This window comes from Sinohyriopsis cumingii, chromosome 8, assembly GCF_028554795.1.
Source record: "Sinohyriopsis cumingii isolate HCF-2022 chromosome 8, ASM2855479v2, whole genome shotgun sequence".
Lineage (NCBI taxonomy): Eukaryota > Metazoa > Mollusca > Bivalvia > Unionida > Unionidae > Sinohyriopsis > Sinohyriopsis cumingii.
Window position 1 is genome coordinate 13,952,255 of NC_142968.1, and position 20,866 is coordinate 13,973,120.

At 34.5% G+C, this 20,866-nt stretch overlaps 1 protein-coding gene across 1 annotated transcript in view; it reads right to left on the reverse strand.

Moving 5' to 3' along the window:
* Nucleotides 1–20,866, reverse strand: part of LOC149793009 (uncharacterized) — a 96,568-nt gene that overhangs the window by 32,505 nt on the left and 43,197 nt on the right. The window contains exons 17-22 of the mRNA XM_089968936.1: nt 20,288–20,477; nt 14,673–14,894; nt 11,505–11,757; nt 7,228–7,404; nt 1,994–2,108; nt 1,293–1,421 (exon numbers count right to left, since the gene is read on the reverse strand). Coding sequence (XP_089825062.1) covers nt 1,293–1,421; nt 1,994–2,108; nt 7,228–7,404; nt 11,505–11,757; nt 14,673–14,894; nt 20,288–20,477 — 1,086 coding nt within the window. The remainder of the gene's footprint in view (nt 1–1,292; nt 1,422–1,993; nt 2,109–7,227; nt 7,405–11,504; nt 11,758–14,672; nt 14,895–20,287; nt 20,478–20,866) is intronic.

Here is a 20,866-nt window from a genome sequence, read left to right on the forward strand (position 1 = left end):
ATAATTTTCTTTCAATGCATTGTTCTTACAATTATTAAAAGTATATAAAAAAAGTATATTTTTCAAATAGACACAGAAGTCACTGGCATTTCATATTATGTCCAGTCTCTCCCAGAGTTCACATAGCTATGACACAAGGAGGTATGAAGCAATGTTTTCTCCAGCTTTTCTAAGCAAAATACCCTTACAGCCCCCCACCCCATCAAATTTAGGGGGCTATATCTATTATTTCATCATCTACTGTAAACTTAATACATGCTAATAAGACCAAAATCATGAACATTTTATTTTAAATAACTTGGATCTCCTAGTAATATTCTTAAATTAATTTCTACAAGAAAGAGCTGTTATAGCATTCTTTAAAAATACTAAGCAGTTGTAAAGAAAATCTTGTTTCATTTCGGTCATTTCAAAGTCAATGTTTTGAGTTTGCATCATGATCAATATGATTGGTCCATTTTCTTGTGTATTTGTTCACTGGGTCAATATGATTCGTCCATTTTCTTGTGTATTTGTTCACTGGATCAATATGATTCGTCCATTTTCTTGTGTATTTGTTCACTGGCTTAGTCTGCAGCATAAACAATTTGGATATTCACTAATTAGAATTCTATTGAAGCATGAAGGAATCCTAGAAAACTACCAGCTTTCCATATGGCCAAAGCTGATAAAATCAAGTATCCTGATGACTCTGTGGCCTTGCCCATTAAGGAATATAGTTTCACTTCCACTCTCCTTAATTCGGCTTCCCAGACTGTATATACTGATAGTTGGGGCTCGGAATTACATGCATGCAAATGCTATAGATAGTTATTTATTGTGCACTTCCTATGGCATATTGCTAATGCACTCTTTTTAACTGTACCATGCTAAAAGGTGCAAGGGTGCAGTCCTGAGAAAACAATGAACAAATGATGGCACACTGATGACATAATGAAGACATGATTTCAAGCACTAAAGAGGTTGATTTTACAAATGCAGATATCCTTAAAAACAAAAGCAAGCCCAACCTCAAAATAAACACTTGTGATTAAATGGAAATTAACTGAAGACTGGACAAGAAGCTTTGGATAAGGGATCTTACAAAAGTGTCACATAAAGGCAGCTACGACCTACAAAATTCTGTACTTACAACAATGCCAATTAGACATGAACATTGATACATACATAAATTAATTTACATTAGATAGCTGGATGGATGGATGGATGGTTGGATGAGTGGGTGTGTGTGTGGGTGGGTGGGTCGGTAGATAGATAGATAGATAGACAGATAGATAGACTAAATTTTGTACCTAATTGCCCTCTTCTTGCGGATGCGGTTACGGGGAGGTGGTGCTGTGGTCTCCACCTGGATAAACATATTTTCTCCATGACAGATGAAGGAGCTGAGGGTTAGTATCTCGTTTTCATTTTGGAGAATCCTAAAAAAAGCAGATTAAGAAAACTTTTTATGCAAGGAATGTCTGCTTTTTTGGCTGCAAATCAAAGTAAATCTATCACTTCAAGCTGTAACAGGAATTCATTATTCTAACTTGCATTAAAAAAACTTTAATTGTCTCAAGTTATGTCTATTACATGATCAACTTTAAAACAAAAAATCAACAGAAATCAATGGATTCTTAGGAACATTCTAGATTTTTAGATGTCAAATGTTACTGTCTATTACATTACATCTTTAAAACAAAAAAATGATCCAAAATCAACAGAAATCAATAGATTCTTAGGAACATTCTTCATGATAACTACTTTCATATGCAACTCAAAAACATATGAAAACAAAAAAATATACTTTTTTCCCCCAAGCTCATTGTTCTGTCAAACAACAGATGTTTATATATTAGGTACAAGTATCTGATTACCAGATTAAAGATTTCTTATCTTCAAAGAAAAACCTAGATTTTTTTATGTCAAATGTTACTAAGAATTAAACATTTTATACATGCTCTAAAAAGACCTGCTTTTATCAAGCACAGATAAATTGCAAATAACTTACTTCATCAGATGATTTGGAGGGAAGATAATTTCCGAGTCATCCTTGCTTCCCTCATGATCTTTGTCTTTGTCCCTCTCACGGCTGCTGGCACTAGCAGAACGACGGGGCACACTGCCTAAAGACAAATACAAAAGTGGGCTACAAACTAATTGCTTTCAAGATGAATTAACTTGATAATAAAGATATTTGCTTGACAATAAACTACTTAAGTGCTTGATTCCAACAATGTGCGATTTGCCATAGACATGTAGCATCATGTCCCATCAAATCACATTATCCTGATACCAGGCTGACCAGTCCTACCACTAACCTCTTAATGCTGAGCATCTAGTGAGGTAGCTGTTTATACCACTTTTATAAATCTTTGGTATGACTTGGCTGAGGTTCTTATCCATGTACTCCCACATCCAAGACGGATGCTCCAACCACTTAGACCACTGGAGCATTGTGTTGCACAATATACCTTCAAGTCTGGATTTAAAATGAAGTCCTTAATCCAGTATCTGATTGGCTGAAATTTAAATCCAACTAACCAATTAAATGTCTAAAGCCTGTTCTTAACTTTAAGTCTTATGCTGGTGACATTTGTGCCTGGACCTGCAGCAATGCTGAGACTTTTGCGTTGAGAACCCTGTTTATATTGATTTCTTTCCTAAAAAAATAAACCTCAGGCAGGTAAAATGTGAGATAGGAAAGTTCATTTCCTGTAGCAAAACAGTACTTACAATGTGTTTCTGCACAGGTATGATGAAGTACTGATGAGGAGGTCAAGCCAATACAGTTTACTATTTTTGTAAATGTCCATGGGCTGAGATGAGTACGAAACTGGTAAACTATTACTTGGAATGCAAATATAAGAAACTTGGATTAAAACAGAACGACTGGACATAAAAGTATGCTTCTGTCACACTGAACTTTCAGTCTAGTTCCTTTCGATGGAAAGGTGTGCTGATCTCAACAATTGCATCTTGATTTTGGTACTAATATAAATTTGTTTACCTGGCTGAGATCTATCACTGGTTTGAGTCTGCCAAAGGCTTCTGATACCAGGAAAAGCCTTGAATTAAAACCTAGATAGCTTGGTGCATGAACTGAGACTAACTTGTGAATAATCTCCACTGCCTATTTGGAGAGATTTGCTCTGTTATAATCTCCTCCTTCTTGGAATCTGTTGGAATGTCCATCAGAGAAGGAGAATACAAGAGAGAAGTGGGCTTGATAAACAAAATCTACAGCTCCTTCCAGCTCCAACCATTCATTGTTCAGAAACTGGATGATTCAAACATAACTGGAATGGAGCAATCTGTGGTCAGTGAAGTTTATGAGCCAATGTGATTGTTAGGAGGCATAGGGAAAGAGAAATTGTTTCCTTTCTCCCACAATGAATTGCCTCATGGCTGAAACATCTGCTGATGGCTCAAACTTTGTTGTGGGCAAGATTGCAATTGTTGAGGGAGATATTGATATCTATCCCTCTGCCTCCTGACATCTCTCCTTCATGGCAGAGATTGATGGGGATGAAAAGGGGCAGGAACATATAAGGAGAGCTGAAGGGGCACTTCCTGTACCACTGGTTTTTATATATCCTCTAAATGATTCATAAACAACAGCAGTGAGCCAAAGTGCAATGGTCTCAAAGCCAATGAGTGATGCATATTTTAGTGACAAAATACAGAAACAAGTCAAACAAGTCATACAAGGTATACAAGAACAAGATTAAGTGAAGCATGGGTGAAAATTGCTAATGATACCAAGTCTAGCATTGATAATGCTGCCATAATATTCACACCAGTTCTGAAGCTGCCTGAAATACACTACATTTCTCATTACTCTGAAAATCAGGGCCATATGTGTCAAAGTGTATTTTACAAACATGTAATGTATGACACTGGTAACAGGCTCTTTGAAAGTAGACTTGTGAATTCCACAAGTCATGGATCTTGTCTCCAATTTCACAGACTGCAGAAGGAAATGCTAGATTTTCTTCTTTGTCCTCACAATGTACAGAATCTGTGACTTTATTTTGTGGCTTGTAGATGGATAATGTGGCCAATCCCATGAAGTTAAGATTCAATATATTTCTTCCACTGCAGTCTTAAAATTAAATTTCATCCTTTTTATGGTGAAATCAGCCATAATCATCTGTTTGGAATTTTCCCTGCCATAGCTGGTGCAGTTGGAGAAGGGTGTTCCTCATTTGTCAAGCAGCATTATTGAAAGTATGGCATTTTCCCTATTGGGTAAGCCAATAATGCTGGGCCTGCCATCTCTACTAGAAGTCAGACAACTGATAATGCATGTTCTGCCTCATCAGAAGTCAGGAAAGAAAGTTGTATGGAAGGCCAGTTGGATGGCAAAACAGATGGACTGGTTATCCTGATACCTGTACAGTTCCATACAGATGGACTGGTTATCCTGATCCCTGTACAGTTCCATACAGATGGACTGGTTATCCTGATACCTGTACTGTTCCATACTGAATGGAATGGATGAACTGTATGTAGCAGTTACATTGAGAAAAATGATTGCCACTGATAATGACTGAAAACATATGTCCAATCAAAGTCAAACTCCATGCATCTTGTCTTACTCACCTGAAAGCCATGGTTAGACATGCTGGGGGACTTATACCCACTGGACTCTCTAACTAAGGAAGGACACTCTCCCAAAATCCCCAAGAAATAACTGGAGGTTTTGCAAACATGGGGAAGACACTCTGCTGGCAAAACAAAAGCATTATCAGACAAATATGACAAAGGAGGTGGCAATAATTCACTAATGATAGCAACTCTGCTGTCGCCTCCTTGATCAGTTTCTGCATTGTCAACTCAATGAAGATACTGGCTTGATCTCCTTCAGACACTACACTATCCATCTATAGCTGGCTAGATGTAATGGTAGCTGACAACCCAGGGGTATCAAAATGCAGCACGTGGATTTATTTCTTCTGACCAGCAAGGTCACCCGGAATTTCATAAAATTACTAATGTCATGTTTTTTCTTCACAGCCAGACATTAGTAAAAAAAATTGGACTGTTACATCATTTATATCTTTTTTCCAACATTTCAACTGCTGTCTTTTATATGAGCTGGTTCACTGTATGAAAAGGTTTCAGTGATGTGAACCTCTTGCCAATTTACTTTTCCATATGTGGCCCTTGTGGTGATTTAAGCCCCTGCTTTACAGGGCATCTTGGTTGCAGGTGAGGGTGCAAATTATCATTCCCACTATGATGATGAGGGAAGATATTTGTGCATGAAGACTCAATATACTACACACTGAGAAAAGAAAAAAACATCATGCTTCACATGGGTCTTCCACTCGTTTGCCTCAATGAGGAATGAAGACCATGTTCACTTAAACCAAGACTTCCAACATTACATGGTGTGGTAGAAGTATATTTCATGAAGAAGAGTCAAGGCTTATGCTTATCCTTGATGAACTTGTACCTCCGACACATATTTCATATCATCAACATTGCTTCTGAAAGACAAGAATGATGAAGAAAACACTGGGAATTAACAATATGAAATTTAAAAATTCAGCAACACCCACAATATCATACAAACTCAAATTCAACTGTGTTTGCAACTGCAGCACAAACACAAGACAATGGCCTGTGGCTTGCCAGGTAAAAACAAAAGTCTACAAACTTTTTTAAAAAAGTCTATAAAAATATATCCCAAAACTTTGCAGACATCTGAACACATATACCTTCACCACATTTATGGCTGGATCATTATATTTCAAGAAAATTTCTGAAGGATTTGACAAAGCAATGTGGGATGATATTATGTGTACTAAGTGAAAACTGAAACTTGTGCCACCAAGTGGTGGGTTAAAGGGGAGATAATGGGGAAGAGTTTCTTCCTCTTGTATATATGGTATATTGACATGAAAGGCAAAATTGACATCTTTCTGGAATTGCTGGATTAGAAAAGTAGTGAAACTTATACTGGTAATGGTATTGTGACTTAGGAATGTATGCAAAGGAGAAAACAAATTTTTGCCTCCAAAACCATATAAATAAAGAAAAAAAATCATCAATTTTGTAGAACATACAAGGAAATATTTCAGTCATAAAGTGGAAACATTAATAATGTCACTTGTGGCTCTGCCACTGGTGTTACAACAATGAGTCCAACTGTAAAATTATTTTCTTATATCTACTAAAACAAACATATATATCCTCTATGTATTTCATTAAAAAATCTGCACAAAATGGCAATTTTTTCCTAGTTATTGGAAAGTATCTATCACACAAATTGTCCCAAGGATATATATATATTAAAATGTTCCTTAACACATTAATCAAGAGAAGTTTAGCATGGTTGCAATGAAACAAACATATATACTGTAAACTCCTTTAATTTTTGTGGTTATTAATTTTATTGGCTTTTGCATAAAATTACAATTTTATTGGCACACCTCTCCCTCATTTTAACACCTTCCATTATTATACAATTCTGTATATAACAAACTATGGCTACTGGCCACATGACCAATATTAAATTACTGTACTTATTACTTGACAAAACTGAATACGCAAATACCACTTACATAAACTCAAATGAATACTATATGTTTCACTGGCATTTTTTTAAATTGTTCCACCCCCAGCCACATAATTAATAAATTTGTTATCAGTTTTGCTACACTACAGTTTAGTATAACACAGTCTGCATTTATGCGTCCCAAATACTGTAACAGTTAATATTCTATATATGACTGGCTTTTTGATTCCCCTTTTATTTTATCTCTTTATTTATTTATTCCATCTAAAAATATAAAACTGTATCTACTAATCAATATAAACCAATGGCAATAGACAACAATTTTTTACCTTAAACAACAGGATATCCAAATAGCCCTGATTAGCATCCAGTCTCATTTTAAATTGAGAATTTGTTTTTCTGTAATTTACGCCTGTGGTACATATGTGTGAATCTAAAATATCATTTTGCCACTTTTGGCATGCTCAATCTTTCACCTTTGGCAAAATTATTGAGAAAAAAAAACATCTGCCTCACCCTCAGATAATCAAACACAGCCACAAACATAAAAAATGCCAAAAGTATGGAGCTTCTTGCTGATTGATTCTAAACAGAAAAAAAAAGAGACTGAGAATCCTAGAATCTTGAATACTTACTATCTGCTTTCCTTACCCATGATGTTATTTTTATCTGATATACAACTGATTTATCTGTGATTGCATTTTTCATATAGAACTTACTGAGAGGTCGGAAGCCAGTCCTTGGCAAGAGTTCTGTGCTGGATCCATCCACCATCCCACCATATCCACTGTCTGTCAGCCCTGCAGAGGCCATACTATCCACACTTGCCTGACGCTGTGCAGCACTGACGTCATTATCTGCATCCCTGTCTACATCGGACACTGTGATGCTGGAACCTGATAAAAAAGTGTTATCTTGACTTATCTGCAACTTTGTGCCAAAAGTAATGTTACTAAGATGACTAAGATTATTTAAAAACCCAATAAAATCAGCAAGCTACTTTACAGGTACATAATCCAAACATGCTGCTCATTTCACATGGACCGCTCTGTGGCCTTGTGGATAGAGTGTCCATTCAGATGTGGGAGGTTGCCGGTTTGAACCCTGGCCAAGTCATACCAAAGACTTATAAAAATGGTACTAACAGCAACCTCGTTCAGCACTCAGCATTAAGAAGTTAGTGCTGGTGTCAGGATACTGTGACTGGGTGGGACATGATGCTGCATGTCTGTGGTATGATGCTAGACATCACTGTAAACTGCCACACTACAGATATTCTAGTGATATGACTGAAAAATTGTTAAAGCAACACTAAAAATCCAAAACACACATAGACATGCATGCACACTCACACACATGCACACACCTGAAATTATGAAAACAAAGTGAATAAATTTTAAATAGACTAGCAAAAAATAAAACTTAATCCATGAGTGTAACAAATTTTATAAGACATAAGAACAGCTGTAAGGTTTTACATTTTTGACATGAGTAGTGTTGGTATAAGGTTTTACATTTTTGACACGAGTAGTGTCGGGTATAAGGTTTTACATTTTTGACATGAGTAGTGTCGGTGTAAGGTTTTACATTTTTGACATGAGTAGTGTCGGTATAAGGTTTTACATTTTTGACATGAGTAGTGTTGGTATAAGGTTTTACATTTTTGACATGAGTAGTGTCGGGTATAAGGTTTTACATTTTTGACATGAGTAGTGTTGGTGTAAGGTTTTACATTTTTGACATGAGTAGTGTCGGTATAAGGTTTTACATTTTTAACACGAGTAGTGTCGGTGTAAGGCTTTACATTTTAGACATAAGTAGTGTCGGTGTAAGGTTTTACATTTTTTATATGATTAGTGTCAGTGTAAGGTTTTACATTTTTGACATGAGTAGTGTCGGTATAAGGTTTTACATTTTTAACACGAGTAGTGTCGGTGTAAGGTTTTACATTTTAGACATAAGTAGTGTCGGTGTAAGGTTTTACATTTTTTATATGAGAAGTGTCGGTATAAGGTTTTACATTTTTGACATGAGTAGTGTCGGTGTAAGGTTTTACATTTTAGACATAAGTAGTGTCGGTGTAAGGTTTTAAATTTTTAACATGAGTAGTGTCGGTATAAGGTTTTACATTTTTGACATGAGTAGTGTCGGTGTAAGGTTTTACATTTTTTATATGAGTAGTGTCGGTATAAGGTTTTACATTTTTGACATGAGTAGTGTCGGTGTAAGGTTTTACATTTTTGACATGAGTAGTGTCGGTATAAGGTTTTACATTTTTAACACGAGTAGTGTCGGTGTAAGGTTTTACATTTTAGACATAAGTAGTGTCGGTGTAAGGTTTTACATTTTTTATATGAGTAGTGTCGGTATAAGGTTTTACATTTTTGACATGAGTAGTGTCGGTGTAAGGTTTTACATTTTTTATATGAGTAGTGTCGGTATAAGGTTTTACATTTTTGACATGAGTAGTGTCGGTGTAAGGTTTTACATTTTTGACATGAGTAGTGTCGGTATAAGGTTTTACATTTTTAACACGAGTAGTGTCGGTGTAAGGTTTTACATTTTAGACATAAGTAGTGTCGGTGTAAGGTTTTAAATTTTTTATATGATTAGTGTCAGTGTAAGGTTTTACATTTTTGACATGAGTAGTGTCGGTATAAGGTTTTACATTTTTGACATGAGTAGTGTCGGTGTAAGGTTTTACATTTTAGACATAAGTAGTGTCAGTGCAAGGTTTTACATTTTTTATATGAGTAGTCGGTGAGCCCATTAGGTGCACCAAACCATCCTACACTGCACCAGAAGACCATTTTTAAAGACACTACAGGAACTTTGCATCCAAAGGTCATAAACAGACATTTTCCATTAAAAGGTTTAGTTGACTTGTTATTCCAAAGTTGTATTATCAAATTATTTAGAAAAGACAAAGACACCCTCAAAAACAGTCCTTATTTTGTTCTTTTGCAATACAGAAGAATAAAACATAATTACTAACAGCATGAAAATTTTACTCATATTTTTTTTATATGTCTCTAATTAGCACACTTAACCTAAGATTTGTAAAGTCCATTAGACCATTAGCTGGATTTTACTGTAAGTTACTACCAAAATTAAATAGTCTTCTGTGAAAGAGACCGTGGAACAGTTTACTGCAGGCAAGTGCTAGGTCAGAGCTGAAATTTGGAATTCATTGCTCTTGTTGGTTGAGGTCATATGGAGTCAGTCACTGCTTTTATGAGCATCCTAAAACCATATGTCCTTGTCTTTTCTTCCTGTTAACGAATGCAACCCCAGTATTAGGTATGAACATGAAAAACTTTTATTCAAAAAAGTACTGCAATGACTATGTTGTTATTCTAATTGAAATTAAGTAAACTGTAGAACTAAAGTTAAGATAATGGATTCATTTAAACAGTTGTAAAATGTCATCCTGAAACAACAATTAGGTAAATTTTGATTTGATGATTGAGTTTATCTTATATATCATGTATAAAGACTAATTAACTGGTTATTCAATTAATCATACCAGTCTTACTGAATAAATAGCTTTAAAGTATATTTAGACCCATTGAACATAACTTTCTACTGGATAGTGTTATAACATTATTTGCGACATAACTCTACAATTGTGCCGAATATCTGTCCACTATCAAATATCATATATACTAGCTTACAAGTCATGTCCAACCACAAACTGCACTATCCCAGATCTTCTGTTACATGAATGCACCAGCAGATCAGGATCAATGCAGTTTATTAGAAGAAATCAGTTAAATGAATAACACAGACTCTGACCTGTTTGTGCATTATGCAATCATTGATCAGGGTTTATGTGGCTTGGAGTTGGACTTGTAAAGGGAGTGAAAATGAAGTGTGTAAGCAACACTGTATTTTGAACATTATTTAATAAATGCAGAAACTGTGTTCCTCCATAAATTTGTAAGCTATTGCAAGTTTATCATACAATACAAAAAATAAACAAACCTTAAACACTATATCGTTTTTATTTTAAGATGGAGCAGCCAGTAACATAGGTAATATTGTTCTGGTTATAAATTGGCAGCCTGCATTGTGCAGAGATCGCTATTTGCTTTGACAAATCCAGACTGACTGTGTTGTTGGCTTTTGAGACTAACTTTGGGGTCGGAAAAATGTCATCTTTACTTCAATGCAAATGACATGCATTTGATATGTATGAGTATTTTTTATTTGTTAAAATTACTTTTAATTCTGTTTGTGGTATATCAACCTAACCTGGCATCCAGATGGGTGGTATATCAACCTAACCTGGCATCCAGACAGGGTGGTATATCAACCTAACCTGGCATCCAGATGGGTGGTATATCAACCTAACCTGGCATCTAGACAGGGTGGTATATCAACCTAACCTGGCATCCAGATGGGTGGTATATCAACCTAACCTGGCATCCAGATGGGTCAACATGCATTTCACCATCTAATAAAGCAAGTGGTGATACAGAGAATTGCCATTACAGCATGAGAAATGGCTTAAAGATCACTTGTGTATTGTCCAAGGGAAATAATTCAGAAATGTGTATTGAAGTGATTTAAGCAGACAGACAGACCATAGGATATTGTGTGATGAAATGAAATTAGAAACTGGCTTAACAGTGAGATTTATCAAATGTGACACAAGTAAAGACATATATACTTGTCTGTAAGAACCAGAGAATCTGATAGCTTTCCTTAAATAAATTTTGTTGAAAAATTATTTTTCTTTCATCTTTTGCAACCTTTGCGAAAAATGAATATACAACATATTTTTTGAATTAAATTTTAAATTTAAATAAAAAGAATTGAAAGATTGCATCATGCAAGTGATGAATATTACTGATTTTGTGATAGTTTGATATTACCGTGCATTTACCTTGTCTGACATTATGTTACACTTAACTCATGACATATTAAAAAATATTAAATGGTGTCCATGTAACATTATGTCAATTATGTAATGTGATCAATGAATATAACATACCATCCTTGTTACTAGCAGTACTTGTGACACTGGCTATGCTTGGATGTCTGGAATGACCTGCAGAACTGTTCCGTGGAGTAACGCTTTCCACTCGTAGATCATCTTTGTTGACAAGACTGCCATTTGTGCTTGAGCGACTTTCTGAATCATCAACAGTTGTGTATGAGGAAGGAAACTTAAATCGTAGACCCCAATAGTACAGCTCATTATTCTGTGTACTGGCCACTGTGTAGTGCTCTCCACATTGGACCCGCTATAAATGAAAATTGTTTATACATGTATATCTGCGAGGAGGGTATGTATATACATATTGGATTATAATGGTACATCAGTGTAATTGTGGTTCTATACAGGGTTCTTATGCTTTTTTAAAACAAAAATTTCCATGTGTTTTATTCCTGGATGATATTGATCATTTTCAGCAATCACTTATGACCCTTAATTAAAGAACATTTTGGTTTAGGGCTGTTCCATTAAAACATACAAAGGACCCTGGGAAGGTACTTTAAAGTGGGGCACTCACCCACAGATACACTTTAGAAATTTCTTATCATTTTAATATGAACTCATGAATGTGAAATCAAAGTACCCTGGCATATATTTTAAAAACACTGTCTTCCCTGGGTACCATGTATGTTTAAACTGAACAGCCCTTAGAAAGCATGCTTTTTTTAAAAATCAAATGCAGTTTCTATTTTGAGACTATCCAGTACCATCTGAATTAGACAAATGACTATGTACCAAAACACTGCATGTATCAAAAGAAACAAGTATAAATAATAAATTCATAAAAATTTGGACGCAACTCGTACAGAATAAAAACTGTTAACTTTACTCTGCTTAACTGCATATAATGGTATAAAGAAAGTCTTTTAGGTATCATTTTTTTTAAATTTGGAGAAAATGCCCTTTAAAAGAATATATCCTTGGATACACCTCCCCCAGTACTAGATTTATTTGAAAAAACCACTTGTGCCTAGTTGGTGTCCTAACATTTGCTTTCAGTGTAATCTAACAAAGACTTTATATTTGATGCAGTCATTGTCAAGTTCAAGTAGAGCATGGGATTCTACATAGAAATATTGCTCCTGTAATCAAGAGATTTCTAAATTCTGAGATGATACTGCTATATTGTGGCCATGTGTCATTCCTTCAGTGGCTTTATCAGTATTTCTTGAAATGATGTAACTTAACAACAAAAATATAGATAAATTCTGTTGTTGTTGTTGTTGTAGTGTTTAATGCCATTTTGCAGCACACGATAGGCCATACATGGCGGCCAGTATTAATGGTGGAGGAAGAACCCGGGAAAACCCCAGAAAGAACCACCGAGCCACGAGAAGCTACTGGCAAGCTTTCTCACATACAGACACTGGCTGAATCTGAGACTCGAACCCATGCAGGCAGAGGTGAGATGGCAGTGATCCGTAACGGAGAGCGCTTTAGACCACTCGGCCCCCGATAAATTCTGTAGTTTTCTTTTTAAAGAGGTTTCCTAAATCAAATGACTATTAGGCCCTATTCCTTAAGAAGTGTCCATACTTCCTAGACTTCCAAATTTATCAAAGATCTTAACTAGATTGTTGAATCCTTTCAAAAGTCTGAGACTTGCAGATTCTTTAATTTGCTTTTTATTTGGTTTAAAAACTTTGTTCCCAATCATCAGTGATTGGATGCTATTCTGTGGACTAGATGTAATTAGGTTTTCATTAGTAATTGTGTTGGATTTATTCTGTGGCACTGTTACACTGATTATTACATTTTCCACTTCACCATGAATTTTTGGATAACTGAGCAAGTAGTGGAGGTGTTGAGACTGTAAACTTGATCTTGCCTGAAGCCATACTGACAGAAAGACAGAATTTGTGGGAAATTTCTTCTTCACATATGCTGCAATGACATAAGACTTGTTGGCAATGCTAAGTGTGGAATTGTGGATGCCACACACATTCCAATCTCTGAGTATCTCTGGCTTTTTCAAGTTCTCATGCTTCCACTCATGTCAGTCTATTAAGTAGGAGAAGTGGATGCCCCAGCATTACTACACAAATTTTCTTGCACGAAAATCCAGCAAGGCCCAACTGCACATCTGGAGCAGACTTGTTATTCATGCAGCCATATTTATGATCAGCATATTTCTGGCAGTCAAAGAATCAAACAGGATTAAGGAGGAAAGGACTGAGTGGGATATACAACAACCAGCTCTCATCAATGGAAAATGGGCAGTACATTTTTGAAGGGGGCACAATGAGTAAGGACATCAGAGATTTTTCCTAAAGTAACTCAAAACATGGAGTCTGGAACCATCATTTTGGGAAAAAGATCTGCAAAAATACTTTTCAGGAGTGAATTGCTAAAATACAGACTTATATAGTATTCTAAAATAATTTTCATTGAGACAGGGACCCATTATCAGAATTCTGAGACCCCTGAAAATAAGCCTTGATTTTGCATGCAAGTTGCACTGGTTCCTGTTTCATTAAACAGCTCAATTTTCTTCCTTTGATCAAGATTTCTGAATAAATGTTGTACTGCCTGGCTTAAAATTACAAGCTTTTCATCAAACATTAAGTATATATTAAAATACGTTTATAATATGGCCTGAAACTAATGTTGTTTTATCTCTGAGGAAAATTAAATTCTATTTTAAGAATATAAGGACCTCATGTCAACAATTTTAAAACGAAGTATTCTTTTCATTCCTTGTATTATATCTACCATTAATAAAAAGAATACTATTGTAAGAAATACCACAAGCACAATAATGCAAAAGCACAGTATTGTCAGAAATATCATATGCAAGATAATACAAATGCTCTGTATTGTCAGAAAAACCACAAGTGTAATAATGCAAAAGCTCCGTACTGTCAGAAATACCACAAGCACAATAACGTAAAAGCCCAGTATTGTAAGAAATACCACGAGTGTAATCATGCAAATTCTCCGCTTGAGGAAATGTTTTCAAAAGAAATTTAGTGAAACTTATTATTTATCTGTATGGTACTTATCACATGGAGTTCTATTTGTTACAACAACAAAATATTTATAATAAAAAAATTTTCCACTCTGGCAAATTGCTATCCATTAGTATGTTAGAGAGCGGCATTCCTCAAAAATAATAAAAATCACGTAATAAATTCCGTAACAAATGTACATCAATTTACTTACATTGACAATGCCTTTCTCTGACATGTGCTTGACCTCCACTGGGGCATTTGCTGGCTTCCTGTTACCTATTCCTAACTGCCCCTCTGAATTGCGGCCAAATGTGAACACATGCCCTGGCTCCACAATGACAGCTGTATGGTGCGGACCAATGGAAATATCCTCCACACGATGACGGGCTAAGGACCGGACAGAGGTTGGAACTTTCTGGCCCTCGACTTCTGCCTGTTATTAGAAATCAATTAGTGTAAAAATGATGATCATACCTGTTATTAGAAATCAATTAGTGTAAAAATGATGATTATACCTGTTATTAGAAATCGATTAGTGTAAAAATGATTATACCTGTTATTAGAAATTGATTAGTGTAAAAATGATGATTATACCTTTTATTAAAAATCGATTAGTGTAACAATGATGATTATACCTGTTATTAGAAATTGATTAGTGTAAAAATGATGATTATACACTGTACCTGTTTTTAGAAATCAATTAGTGTAAAACAGATGATTATACCTGTTATTAGAAATCGTACTGTATTAGTGTAAAAATGATGATTATACCTGTTACTAGAAATTGATTAGTGTAAAAATGATGATTATACCTGTTATTTGAAATCGATTAGTGTAAAACAGATGATTATACCTGTTATCAGAAATCGTACTGTATTAGTGTAAACATGATGATTATACCTGTTATTAGAAATCGATTAGCGTAAAAATGATGATTATACCTGTTACTGGAAATCAATTAGTGTAAACATGATAATTTTTTATACCTGTTATTAGAAATCGATTAGCGTAAAAATGATGATTATACACTGTACCTGTTTTTAGAAATCAATTAGTGTAAAACAGATGATTATACCTGTTATCAGAAATCGTACTGTATTAGTGTAAACATGATGATTATACCTGTTATTAGAAATCGATTAGCGTAAAAATGATGATTATACCTGTTATTAGAAATCGATTAGTGTAACAATGATGATTATACCTGTTATTAGAAATCGATTAGTGTAAAAATGATGATTATACACTGTACCTGTTTTTAGAAATCAATTAGTGTATAACAGATGATTATACCTATTAGAAATCGTACTGTATTAGTGTAAAAATGATGATTATACCTGTTATTAGAAATCAATTAGTGTCAAAATGAGGATTATACATAAAGAAGAGATAGATAAGACTGTCAATATCTTGTCCTGTATTGCATAACTAGTCAAACTCAAAGCAATGCTACAAACTTTGTAAACCTGACCTAGGGGTTAAAAGAGTATGCAGAACAAACTATCTGCTTCAGAAACAGTCATCTAAAGTACTGACAGACTGTATGAAATGGTTAGGGAACTAAAGTTAGTGAAATACTTTAATAAAGACCTTAAGGTAAGTCTTTTTTTTGTATATCTACTTATTTGACAGATGTTTAGAAGTGGTTTCTCAAAGACTTACCTATAATTTATCTAATATGAACATTTTTCAAGTACCTCACAAAGTATGTACACCATTCTCTCGATAACTCCTGCCCTAATAACTTGTGAATCCACTTATAACGCAGGATAAGGTGTGGAAAACAAGATTTTTTACTAGAAAATACAAAAAAGATTCACCCCTATCTGTTGAATAAGAAGAAAATTGCAATAAAAACTGGTACCTGTAACTGCCATATTCACCAATTTTATAACAGAAAACAGTGGATAAAACCTATAAAGTAGAACCAACAACATGAAAATCTCAACTTTTAAGAAGTCTTATATTTCACTAAATTTTCATTTTAAACAACATTCTCAGAACACTGTAAACAACTATATACACTGAGAGTCTGATCCATGAAAATGTCACTAATGCTGACTGGTAGCAATACTTTAATAAATTAATAAATTCCAATAAGATTTGTCAAGTGAAATTGTGTTTGAACTCTATCTTTTTATTTGGTTTCAGTGTAATCATCATAAATACAACATGCTCTCTTGTATTCAGATGTGAAAAATATTCTACCATCACTACTATGTCAGTCAGTGTTTCTTTGAGAACCAAATTAAATGTAGACTGTGTTTTGATCTCTGATTTATGGAAGTTATTGTTCTATTGTTGTCATGAGTTAAAAGCAGACTGGCTTTATATTATCATGTGAATTATGTCTTTCATAACAAATCAAATAAAGAGGATGGAAAAAAAATGTTAAAAGGCATACAAATCCTACCTGTGTAAGAGCAAGAGATCACCATGTTGGTTCAACTCATTTTAATTGATCAATCAAACACTGTCATAAATATTACTGTCTAAATAATTATAGGTTACTGCATTTGTATGGGAAAATATGAATTTGTTTTGTCGGATGGATATACTGCACTCCCAAGATAACTGCCCAGATAAATTTGAACTTAGTCGCACACTAGACATCACTTTTGAAAGAAAATGGCGGTTTGGTCTACTTATAATTGAAATTTAAAGTCATATTTGAATGAATGTGCATCAAAACAACTTTTCCATTTAGTCTAGAATGAATAGATTTTGGTATTTCTGTCAATTCTACTAAATTCTGTGATAATGATTGGATTTATCTGTGTCAATTCTACATGAAGTACATTAGATTTCAGCAGCGAGGGAGAAGCATGTTGACATCTGCAAGTGTGTTTCTGTTCTGTCATTGAATGTTTGGAATCATAATGTGGGAAAAATATGAAGTCTTTCAATTGTAATTATCAAAAAGACACTAATGAATATAAGGTTTATTTTATTTTGAGTGCAGTAAGGAGGATGTAATTGTACTTGGAATGTAGTCAAAATTACAGTACAATTTCAAATTGTGTAATCAAGCTTTAGATCCCATGACATGGCCCATGTAATTTGGATTTGGAGAACTAAGAAAGTTTGATCTGAGGAAATTCAGGATGTAAAACTGTAAGTATATTTTTTGTCATTCTTATTACCAGCTAAAGAAGACATGTTCATGCCTTATCACTTGCAATTTTTTTTACCTGTCTGGAGTCGATTGCTACCATAAATCTGAAACATTGTATACATAAAGTTGATACGGAATATTGCAAAGCAGCTGGTATGGGGCAGTCCACAAAACATCTGCTTTAGTTCACTCAGAAACAAATGTAATCGACCAAAATGTAAAATGTCTACTACACGAGTGTATATGATTTGTCTACAAAGTAGTTCCTAATACACTATTGGGCACACGTGTCATGCATGTGAGTGCAATATGAAAGTGTGCAATATTGTAAAATATTGTATGATTCCTACAATGTAAAGTAAATGTAAACAAAATGAGCATATATTACATAATTAAACTACCTTACCTTAGCTTAGTGATTAACAATGTAATCAAAGATAGTAAGGCAACCAAGTAAAATGAGTACTTGGTGAAAGAAAAGCTTTGTTTCTTAGATATGGTTTATTATGGCGAAACAAGTTCAAAAGTATGTAGTGAACTTAAAATTCCTGAATTGGCACTCAGAGATTTCAACAAGGTTGAGAAGAAATCTCACAATTACTTACGGTGAAAAAAATTACATCATTATCATTTTGTTAAAAAAAAATTAGTTTGTTGATGATGATTTCATCAAATAAATGTCTGTAGTTTGTTTTTAAAAAAAGAATCTGGTCTTGTTGTGAATCAACAACAAAACAAATGCAGTGACATAATACAAAATGTTTTTGTGTATACATGATGATCGCTGAAACCAGATGAAGTAAAGTTGTTGATGATCATTTACAGATATCTTGAAAAGAATGATAAGTTATACAAAGAAAACCAATAAATATTAGAAAACACTCTTTTTTGACAATTATTGTGAATGTGGATTAAAACAGTGAGTATTTAGCCATGAAACAGCCCATTACACAAACCCCAGTTTCTGCAATGTCTAATGGGGATGGCATCCTTCTCAGAGTTTTTTTTATGTCCCAAAATAACTCATGCTCTTGTGTATAACATGGTCTATGTTACTAGACCATTTATGAGCATTTCATGAGGGAGAGGTGCATGTTGTTAATTTATAGCATTTCATGAGGGAGAGGTGCATGTTGTTAATTTATAGCATTTCATGAGGGAAAGGTGCATGTTGTTAATTTATAGCATTTCAAGAGGGAGAGGTGCATATTGTTAATTTATAGTATTTCATGAGGGAGAGGTGCATGTTGTTAATTTATAGCATTTCATAAGGGAGAGGTGCATGTTGTTAATTTATAGTATTTCATGAGGGAGAGGTGCACGTTGTTAATTTATAGCATTTCATGAGGGAGAGGTGCATGTTGTTAATTTATAGCATGGCTGATGTTCTATACAATCTGAGTGAACTGATAAAGTCAAGATTCTTAGTGCACCATATGATCTATTATTCCAAGTGATCATAAATCTGATCAGTTATTCAGAGTGATCATAAATTTGATCTATTATTCCAAGTGATCATGAATCTGATCTATTATTCAGAGTGATCATAAATCTGATCTATTATTCAGAGTGATCATAAATTTGATCTATTAATCAGAGTGATCATAAATCTGATCTATTATTCAGAGTGATCATAAATCTGATCTATTATTCAGAGTGATCATAAATCTGATCTATTATTCAGTGATCACAAATCTGATCAATTATTCTAAGTGATCATAATCTGATCTATTATTCAGAGTGATCATAAATCTGATCTATTATTCAGGTGATCATAAATCTGATCTATTATTCAGAGTGATCATAAATCTGATCAATTATTCCAAGTGATCATAAATCTGATCAATTATTCCAAGTGATCATAATCTGATCTATTAATCAGAGTGATCATAAATCTGATCTATTAATCAGAGTGATCATAATCTGATACATTATTCCAAGTGAGTTAGTCTATAATTCATGTTGTGCCATGTATTTGATTGATGTTTGAGTTAACAAACCTTCACTGTATTTCTTCTGGTTGAATATATAATAGAACTGATATTGATTTTATCTAAATTGGATCAAAATGGCCACTACTGCTATTACTGCTTTTGCTGCTTCTACTCCAACTAACACTACTAACTGGAAAGCTCTCAAAGGCATGTCTTGACTGATGTTGTTGTTGTTGTTCTAGGGTTTAACGCCATTTTTTAGCACATGATAGGCTATACATGGCGGCCAGTATAACTGGTGGAGGAAGAACCTTGGAAAACCCAGGGAAGAACCACCGACCCACGAGAAGCTACTGGCAGGCTTTCCCACATATCCACGCTAGCCGAGCCTTGGACTCGAACCCACGCAGACAGAGGTGAAATGGCAGTGATCCGGAACGGTAAGTGCTTTAGACCACTCAGCCACTCGAGGCCCCTATTGTCTTGACTGAAACACTGACTCAAATAACTCTCAAATACAATCTGACTAGTAAGAAAAATTATCATTTGTTTTCACACCAGTTTACATGTACCTTTATGAATATAGTTTACATGTACCTTTGTGAATATAGTTTACATGTACCTTTGTGAATACAGTTTACATTTACCTTTGTGAATATAGTTTACATGTACCTTTGTAAATATAGTTTACATGTACCTTAAGTTTGTGAATATAGTTTACATGTACCTCTATGAATATAGTTTACATGTACCTTTGTGAATACAGTTTACATGTACCTTTGTGAATATATTCTTCATTGCCATGATGAACCCCTGTCTGTTGTTCAGACCAAGCTTATTTTCTGCATTACTACCACAGGCAAAGACACTTCCAACATCTGTGAGAAAAACTGTGCCATCCACACCACATCGTACTTCTCGGATCACAACACCAGGTTCTGAGATCGTTACCTTCATTGGTTTACATCTAAAATGATAGCATTTCATTTGTTATAATTGATTACCATATACAATCGCTTATAAATCAGGTCAAAATGCAAACTGCATAGACCTAGATCTGCAATCCCATAAGAGGGGGGGAGGGGGTGACACAAATGCATATGCTTGCGTATGGGGGGGTTCTACTGATAATGTATGTACACATAGGAAACAGGGGGTGGGGTGGGTGAAACCTCAATAATAATTTGTTTAATACGTAACCTGTTTGACTGTTCAGTCAGCATTTGGACACTAGACAAACTGTTTAAAGTTAGCTAGCTTATTTCTTTGATGCAGCCAGACATTCCACATCGGTGGACTATCTCTTTTATTAAACACTTTAATATTATTAATCCTTTATGGTTTCATCGAGGATTT